The sequence below is a fragment of the Suncus etruscus genome, chromosome 18, assembly GCF_024139225.1.
Source record: "Suncus etruscus isolate mSunEtr1 chromosome 18, mSunEtr1.pri.cur, whole genome shotgun sequence".
Lineage (NCBI taxonomy): Eukaryota > Metazoa > Chordata > Mammalia > Eulipotyphla > Soricidae > Suncus > Suncus etruscus.
In genome coordinates this window covers 33,593,524-33,603,278 of record NC_064865.1, presented here as the reverse complement: position 1 = coordinate 33,603,278, position 9,755 = coordinate 33,593,524, and the positions used below count along the sequence as shown (strand labels likewise).

Sequence of the window (9,755 nt, the reverse complement as noted above, 5' to 3'; positions counted from 1 at the left end):
AAAAAAAAGGAGGTGGAAACATTTGCCACCCCACACAGCTTCAGATCAGGGGAGTCTACACACACAACACTCCTCTCCACAGAGACAAGTTTACAGTGTGAAGGGCTGGAGAGAAAGCAAAGCGTAGGGCGTTTGACTTGCACATAGCTTCCGGGAAAGACCCTGTTTGATTCCTGGCATCCCATATGGTCCCCCAGCTTGCTGGGGCGATTTCTGAGTGCAGAGACAGGAATAACTCCTTAGCATTGCTGGGTGTGGCCCAAAATATCAATCAATCAATCAATAAAAAAATAAGTTTACAGTATGACATGCTCCAAGTGTTTATTTAGACCATCTATTTACAACGTATCAGAATTGGGGGTTCCCACACATCTGTGCTCTCTCCCTCCATCCCAGATGTATTTTTCCCTTTCACTAACAATCATTTACTTTTTCTGGCCAAGAGGTGACAGTCACAAACACAACTTTGCAGAGTGATTTTCATCAAGGAATTTGTAGTCATGATCTCCTAACCATGTAGGCTTGCTTTTCACTTTATTGTGCTTAAGGAGTACTTTGGGAACTTGTCTGCTCAGGGGTAGAAGCTTCAGCTGAGGGTGTGACAGGCAACTGTGGCATTTTCTCAGGAGGGGGCCCACTCTCCTCTCGGAGATGACCCTGATAGAGCCGACGAAGGCGGGACAGCTCTCTCTCTGGTGGCTGTGTCCAGGCATACCAAGGGTACCAAGGGTCACCTGAAACCAGTGCGGGTGCTGGTGGAGTAGTACTAACAGCTCCATGAGAGGTACTGAAGTCAAGGTCCCGGGGTTCAACCTGAGGAATGTGGTAACTGAGGAGACCTAGAGGATTTAAGGGGAAAAAAAAGGTAAAGCTGGAGAAGCAAGTATAGTTTGCATTAAGACAGGCAGTAAGTAAAAGAAAAAAAAGAGGAAGGCCCAGTCAGAGCCACTGGAAACATTTTCACACAACATGCATTTCTGCACAAAGTACCTGGTTTGGGGGGGTGCTGAGTATGGACTGACAAGTACAGGCTTGTCACCAAGTCCAAGCTGTACACCCTGACTCACTACTACAAAGCTGAATATACCCTAAACCTTTTCATTTTGGGTGATGGCATGATTTATGCTACATCCACAAGTGCTTGTAGGTCACTTCCAGTGACTGGGGAAATCATATGGTATCAGTTATGGAGCTGGCTGCATGGAAGTGTTTTAGCCCCTGTAATATCATCCCAACTCTCCTTTTACTTTCTTTTTTGGTTCTTGGACCATACCCAACTATAATCAGGGATCACGCCTGTGGTACTGGGGGAATCAGACATGGTACTAAGGATCAAATCCTGGTCAGTTGTATGCAAGGCAAGAGCCTTCCTTACTTGCTGTTCTATCTCTCTACTTCCCCTAGTCTCTTTCTAAGTTGTGCAAAGATGTCAAGGAATCCATTTACACAAAGATCCTCCTATGACTTAGGGATGGCAATGGAAGAAAGAGATACAAAACTGAAAAGGAAAGATAAGAGCAGAAAGAAGGGGCCAGAGCAATGACAAGGTAAGAGACTCAAGAGAAGAAACGGGCAGGCGAGTTAGAAGATAGACTTGAAAGACATTGGTATTTTCTTCTCAGATAGCGAGTGTATATCAATATGTGAGAGCTTTTATAACCAGCTTCTAGTCCTATGTTTCTTTCTCTGTCTAATAAAACTACCCTGTGCCCCTTTAAAACCTCACCATGATCTCTGGCTTTCTGGATGGCCTGCGTCAACTTCTTGTGTTGCTTCATACAGACTCCTGTATGGAGGGAAAATAGTTAACGCAGCATATCTATAAGGAATAAAAATTGTTTCCCATGGAAACAAAGGGCTGGATCTAAAAGATCTGGTTCTAACTACCCAATTCCCTTGATACTTCCAAGGGCCTAAAATTTCCCTTTTGCCCAATAGAAAGTCACCTGCAGTTCTTAGATGGGAAATGAAGACTTAGGAAGGTATAGCCACTAGAGAGATTCCATTTAGTGGTTACGACTCCAAAACAGGGGCCAGAGAAATAACCTGGAGGTAAGGCATTTGCCTTGCATGCAGAAGGAGAGTGGTTCAAATCCCGGTATCCCATATGGTCCCCCATGCTTGCCAGGGGGTGATTTCTGAGCATAGATCCAGCAGTAATCCCTGAGCGCTGCCAGGTATGGCCCAAAAGCCAAAAAAAAAAAAAAAAAGACTCCAAAACAGCAGAACACAATCCCAATGAAGTGTGAGGTTAACCGAATTTCACTTCATTTTATTTTTTTTTTTTATTTATTTATTTATTTATTTATTTATTTATTTATTTATTTATTTATTTATTTATTTATTTATTTTGGTTTTGAGGCCTCACCTAGTGAGAGGCTCAAGGGTTACCTCTGGCTATGCCACTCAAAAATGGCTCCTGTCTTAGGGGGGACCATATGGGACGCCGCTGGGAATCGAACCCAGGTCTGCCCTGGGTCAGCTGCTTGCAAGGTAAATGCCCTACAGCTGCGCTATCGCTCCAGCCCCATGGTTAACTGAATTTGAGTCAGACAATCCACAGAGAAAGATTTAATGGAGGAAAAAAGAAGGCAAAATGAAAGTGTAGCTAAGCACTCACTTTTTCAATTTGCTTAAGAAACAACTCTGAGGGCCCGGAGAGATAGTGCAGCGGTGTTTGACTTGCAAGCGGCCAACCCAGGACCAAAGGTGGTTGGTTCGAATCCCGGTGTCCCATATGGTCCCCCGTGCCTGCCAGGAGCTATTTCTGAGCAGACAGCCAGGAGTCACCCCTGAGCATCGCCGGGTGTGGCCCAAAAACAAAAAAACAAAACAAAACAAAACAAAACAAAAAAAAGAACAACTCTGAAACACTGATAAAATTCCACTGGTCCTGCTACTACCCCAAATGGTAGATTCAGATGTTTTTTTTGCCACCTTATCTTGCTTTAAAGCAGGTATTGACCCAAATTTTCTGTGTCTTAGTCTTAGCTACTTAGTACAGAACTGTTGCGTATGTAAATATTTTGGGGGATTACTATGTTGCTCACCCTAATCTGATTAGGTGATTGTGCCCTACCCTAGGGTGTGACCTGGCATTCTGCCCCCACCCTAGGGTAGGACCTGATTCTGCTTCCACCATTGGTTGGTATCTGATCCCACCATTGGGTGGGACCTGACTCTGGACTATAAGAGCAAGGGTCTGTGGAAGGCGAGAGGCTTTTTGCTGGCTGGAACTGAATCGGAGTCTTTGGACTTCAGTTTTGTCCATCCGAATAAAGCAAATATTTCCACGAGCCTGATTGTCTGCGAGCTGTTTACCCGCCGTTTCACCTCAGAACCGTGGGCTAGACAGGGTGGCAGACACGTGCTCCGAGCTGGAAGAAAAGGGCCTCATTCTCCATCCTTCCATCAGTCAACCTCTTCAGGGGCTGTCCTGCTACACAGAACTACTAAAAGTTCTGTACTCAGGAATTACTCCTGACAGTGCTGGATGGAACATATGGGAAGCTGGGAATCTAACCCGGGTCAGGCACAAGTAAGCACCTAACCACTGTACTATCGATCTCTCCAGTCCCCTTGCATGAATCTTTTACCCACAGGTAATTGTTGCAGCTGTGAATATCCCTTTTAAAATTTCTAAAAGCTCAATCCTTTGATATGCCATAAAGAGGAATCACCAAAGACATATGGCCTGGCTGCATGAAGTGGTACCCCAAAGAAATGCTATTGGGGGTGCCAGATAGATAGCATGGAGGTAGGACATTTGCCTTGCATGCAGAAGGACAATGGTTTGAATTCCGGCATCCCATATGGTCCCCCAAACCTGCCAGGAGAGATTTTTAAGCGCAGAACCAGGAGTAACCCTTGAGTGCAGCCGGGTGTGACCCAAAAAACAAAAAAATAAAACAAAATAAAAACAGAAATGCTATTCAGGTAGTGAAAGGGATGATGGGCTAACCTGTATAAGGAGCATGGAAAATGATACCAGTGTGGGCGCAGATGAATTGTTCCAAGAGCTTCACGTTCTGTAAGATAAAGTAATTAATAACCTAATGAGAGAAGCAGTGGAGAATAGCAAGATCTTTTAAAATTTATTTTCCAGGCCCCAGAGAGATAGCACACCGGTAGGGTGTTTGCCTTGTACGCAACCAACCCAGGACTGACGGTGGTTCGATTCCTGGCATTCCATATGGTCCCCCAAGCCTGCCAGGAGGGATTTCTGAGCACAGAGCCAGGAGTAACCACAGAGCACCACTGGTTGTGATTCAAAACAAAAACTCCAGCGAACTCTTCCTATTCCCCAGTCTTTTAACCATTTCATATGTACATAATTTGTTCATGAGACTCACATACTATGTAATAGTGTAAAGTATATAGTATTGTGGGGCTGGAGTGGTGGTGCAGTGGTAGGTTGTCTTGCACACAGCTGATCTAGAACGGACCGCAATTTGTTCCCCAGGAGACCCATATGGCCCCCCAAGCCAGGAGTGATTTCTGAGTGTGTAACCAGGAGTAACCCCTGAGCGTCACTGGTGTGGCCCAAAAACCAAACAAAAACAATAATAAAAAAATAAAAATGTATATAGTATGTATATATTTATATATAAAACTTACTTTACCATTTTTATTGTGTTCTGGGCCATATCTGGCAGTGCTCAGGGGACCATATGAGATGCTAGATTCCAGCATCTCCAGGTTGGCTATGTGTAAGGCAAACATCCTATCCACTGTGCTATTGCTCCAGCTTCTTATAACCACTTCACTTTATTATTTTAGTGGGGGGAGGGGTTTGGATCACACCTAGCTCTGTGCTTAGGAATCACTCCTGGCAGGCTCACGGGACCATACGGGATGGCAGGGATCAAACCCAGAAAGGCTGTGTACAAGGCAAAGGCTCTACCTGCTGTGCTATTGCGCTAGTCCCCTTATAACTATTTTTTAATTATAAAAACATTTTTGGGTGCCATAGCAATAACACAGTGGATATTTAAATCCCTGGCACCCCCTATGGTTCCCCCAAATCTGCTAGGAGTAACCTGAGCGCCATCAGGTATGGCCCAAAAAGGGGAAAAAATAACTCTTGAGATAATTTGTGACCATACTAATCAGTGCTCAGGGGATCGTATGGTTCCAGGTATCAAACTTGGACTTCATGGATGCAAAGTATGCACTCAGCACATTGAGAACCCCTTCAGCCCTATAAAAGCAACACTAGTATTAGTTAGGTAAAATGACTCTGAACTGGGTTAATCAACATAAGAATGTCAAGGAAGGGGCCAGAGTGATAGTACAGAAGGTAGGGTATTTGCTTTGTATGCCTTGACTTGGGTGACTAGTGGCTCCCCAAATGATCCCCTGAGCCAGCCAGGAATGATTCCTAAGTGGAAAGCCAGGAGTAAGTCCTGAGTGCCACCAAGTATGGCCCCAGACAAAATAAACAAAAAGACTCCCAAAGAAAAATATAGGTACACTGCAAAATGAAGCTGTAGGCAGCCTTGCACGCGGCCAACCAGAGTTCAATCCCCAGCATCCTATATGGTGCCTCGAGCCTGCCAGACGTTACTTCTGAGTGCAAAGCCAGGAGTAACCTGAGAGCTTGCCAGGTGTGGCCCAAAAACCAAACAAAAACAAACAAAAAAAAACACCAACAACAACAACAACAACAACAAAATTGGATGTCGAGGGGGGCCAGAATAATAGTACCATGGGTAGGGTGCTTGCTTTGCATGGGGACAACTCATGTTGGGTCCCTGGCATTCCGCATGGTTTCCTGAGCACCTCCAGAGAAATTCCTGAGTGCAGAGCCAGAAGTTACCCTTGAGTGCTGCCAGGTGTAACCCCAAACACAAAACAATAAAAACTTTTTTGATTTTTTGGGCCAGGTGGTTTGAATCTGTAAGCATTCTACTCATGGGATCAGACATCACCAGCATCTACTACATCTGAGATAAACTTTCTCAGTGCATGATAAATTGAGATAATAAACTGATTAAAATCATCCACAAGCCACTTCAGGGAGATAAACTGATTTACTTTAGGTGGAAATGGGATTTTTTTTTTTTTGGTTTTTGGGCCACACCCGGCGGTGCTCAGGGGTTACTCCTGGCTTCATGCTCAGAAATAGCTCCTGGCAGGCACGAGGGACCATATGGGACACCGGGATTCGAACCAACCACCTTTGGTCCTGGATCGGCTGCTTGCAAGGCAAACACTGCTGTGCTATCTCTCCGGCCGGGGAATGGGATTTTATAATATTCCTGAGCCAATCAGATTAGGGGAAAATAGGGTGTGCACTATGTATTTAGGGGATTGGGGGAAATCACAGTGTGTTCTGTGTGTTTAGGGCAGGGTCTTCAAACTTTTTAAACAGGGGGCCAGTTCACTGTCCCTCAGACCACTGGAGGGTCTGACACAGTAAAAACAAAACTTATGAACGAATTCTTATGAACACTGCATATATCTTATTTTGCAATGAAGAAACAAAACAGATACAAATACAATATGTGGCCCTCGGGCCATAGTTTGAGGACCACTGGTTTAGGGGATTAAGGGAAAGCAAGGTGTGTGCTCTGTGTGTTTACGTACATGCACCACATATTGTCCCCCAAGGAGAGCCAGGAGTGATTTCTAAGCATAAAGCAGAGTAAAATGTGAGCACAACTGAATGTGGTTTAAAAAACAAAAATAGGGCCCGGAGAGATAGCACAGCGGTGTTTGCCTTGCAAGCAGCCGATCCAGGACCAAAGGTGGTTGGTTCGAATCCCAGTGTCCCATATGGAGTCTCGTGCCTGCCAGGAGCTATTTCTGAGCAGACAGCCAGGAGTAACTCCTGAGCACTGCCAGGTGTGGCCCCAAAACCAAAAACCAAAAAAAAAAAAAAAAAAAAAAAAATAATAATAATAATAAAACAATTAACTTTGTTTTATTTTTTACATGTTTACAAATAAGTAACTTTCATAGGTAAAATGTAAGAGAGCTTTGTAGGGCTGGAGTGATACAGTGGTCCTCAAACTATAGCCCGCGGGCCACATATTGTATTTGTATTTGTATCTGTTTTGTTTCTTCATTGCAAAAAAAAAAAAAAAAAAAAACCCTAAGCAAACCATCACGCGACTCGCCTTTCCCGAGCCACAAACGTACAAAACTGACCACAGGACTCTTAAGATACAAATAAGTGGGGGGCGGGGGTGGAGGCAGAGCGATAACACAGCAGTAGGGCGTTTGCTTTGCATGCTGCTAACACAGGATGGATGGTGGTTTGAATCCCGGCATCCCTTATCGTCCCCTGAGCCCACCAGGAGTAAACCCTGAGCACACTGTTGGGTGTGACCCAAAAGCCAAAAAAACAAACAAACAAAACCAAATAAGTGTGGGGAGGGGCATAACGGGTAGGGCTCTTGCTTTGAACATTTAATCGCCACATCCCATGTGGCCCTTAAGAATGATTCCTGGGGGCCGGAGAGATAGCAAGGAGGTAAGGCGTTTGCCTTTCATGCAAAAGGTCATCGGTTCGAATCCCAGCGTCCCATATGGTCCCCTGTGCCTGCCAGGAGCAATTACTGAGCATGAAGCCAGGAGTAACCACTGAGCACTGCCGGGTGTGACCCAAAAACCACAAAAAAAAAAAAAAAAAAAAAGAATGATTCCTGATTGAAGAGCCTGGGGTAACCCTTGAGCACCACCAGGTGTGGTCTAAAAGCCAAAACTAAAACAAACGAACAAAAAAAGTGTAAGACTATCAATAATTAGGTATTTCCTTACCCTAAAGTCGACGTGCAGCTTGTGATCCCTGCAGATGGGGCAAGGGTTCCCAGCAACCTTATTTTTTCGCTGTAAAATAAACAAACAATAAAATCTGGCAGGTGAGTATACTTAAAGCTTTACCAGACCACAAAAAAAAGTGCTTCTGACACTATGGCCTCAAGCTCCACTCCACATCCCATCCACTTATAACTCTCAGAAACTCACAATACACATCTTTCGGGTCCTCTGTTGAGGTATTCCACCTTTGTGGTTGCGTCGGTAGTTGGCCCATACTGGATTAGATCCATAGCGTTCCTGGTATTCTGAAGTGAAAAACCACAAAAGTTATTCCTGGATGGAGGTAGAGAAGTATCCATTTATCCACTATGAATATTAATTATTAATATTTCCCCTTTGCACATTAAGAGGTACCTTCTGAATCCAGGTATTTCCAGGGTTCATCTTGATAAGGGGAAATGGGAACCTCATGTGAAGTATCTTCCTCAGGAGGGGCTTTGGTACAGAGATTCTTGTGGGTAACCTATAGTAGGAAAAGTGAAGAGTGAATGAAAGAATGAGTTCAAGAAAGGAGCAGACTGTTCTGCTAACCACACCATGGGGAGAAGTATAAGTGATATATACATCCATTAGTTAATGGAACATCGGTGATGTTAGTACTTTGTTTGACAGATATCATCAATCTCCACTCTCCAAATCCAGCTGGATCTGAAAGTACTGTCAGAATAGGTGACTTGAAGGAAATTTGATAGAAAAGATAACTTACAAATCTTTATACTAGGAACTGATTAGAGGGAGTAAAAGAGAGAAGATGAGCATCTACTGTGGGCAGATCAGAGCCTGCTGCTTACAAAAAGCTGAAGGTCAACATTCCACAGGGCAGAACAAACGAGTCCTAACGCTAGCTTTAAAGCTACCAGATCTGTTATTAACTAAGTAGTGACCCCTGTCACCACGCCACAGTCCCAGTTTAGGGAGTGGCAGCTGGGAAGCCTTTCAACTCACAGTGCCCGACCAAGAATCTGCCCTGTCCTACCTACCAAGAACTTCCAGGGAGGTGAGTACGTGAAGCTGGTGTGAAACCTCAATCCAAATGCCTTAAGTTTTTAATGTATGGCTGCTCTGATAAAAATGAATGAGTGAGATGTAGAGAGCTGAGAAAACTGGTCCCTAGGTGGTAAGAACGTATCCTGGTTTCTATTTGGGGGGGATGACAGCAGGAGATAGGTAGGTATAAAGGAACCCAAAGACACTCCACAGCTGCCTCCTTTACCGATTTATATTTAGTTGAAACAATGACTTGAGAAGAAACTGACCCTGGTGGCCCTTTGCATTTGGCTCGTAAGGAGAAACCACCCAGTACTGAATGTACAAGGAGAGAGCAATGCCAATTGTCCTGCAGAGGAGTAAGCATTTGGAAAGTTCCTAAATTCCCAAAAGTCAGCCACGATCTGAAGAAAGCATAACTATGAGAGGGTTGTGCAAAAAAGTGCTCCAACCAAGGAGTTACCTGAACTCCGTAGGTCCCTTTGAAGGGCGAAATAACAGAAAGGCGGCTCAGTTGCCTACTCAACATGGAGGCCGCCATCTTGACACATGCCCGAAAGGCGACGGACTGCGCATGCGCAAGGCAACTAACTCCGGGAGGTCCAGGGACGAGCCCGCAGTGCGGAAGGCGGTTGCTGCGCCATTGCGTCAGAAACGGAAGCGTGGGAGGGGCGGGGCTAAGAGGAGGTGACCATAATTTCAATTGCGTCACAATCGACTTGGGCCTCCGAATCGTTTTGTTTCTATTCTTTGGGCCGAGCCAGTCACTACCAATCTTCTATCTAATGGTATGAATTTGCCTTTGAAGTAATTCGTACGGAGGCAAATTTTAATTGAGGGGGCTTCTCTACGCGCGTGCGTAGATCCTTCCCACATGTTCTCGAGGGCGGAAGTGATGCCGGAGAAGGAAAGGGCGGGGCTTAAGCGAGCAGGTCACGCGCACG

The 9,755-nt window shown here is 44.9% G+C and overlaps 1 protein-coding gene across 1 annotated transcript; it reads right to left on the bottom strand.

Moving 5' to 3' along the window:
- Positions 1-295: 295 nt before the first annotated feature.
- MRPS18B (mitochondrial ribosomal protein S18B) lies at positions 296-9,352 on the bottom strand. Its single transcript, XM_049765422.1, has 7 exons — positions 9,275-9,352; positions 8,179-8,287; positions 7,972-8,069; positions 7,765-7,833; positions 3,962-4,028; positions 1,727-1,786; positions 296-839 (listed from the first exon to the last, which is right to left on the bottom strand). Exons 1-7 carry the CDS (start codon positions 9,350-9,352, stop codon positions 544-546), a joined length of 777 nt encoding a protein of 258 aa, XP_049621379.1. The 3' UTR covers positions 296-543.
- Positions 9,353-9,755: the final 403 nt, after the last annotated feature.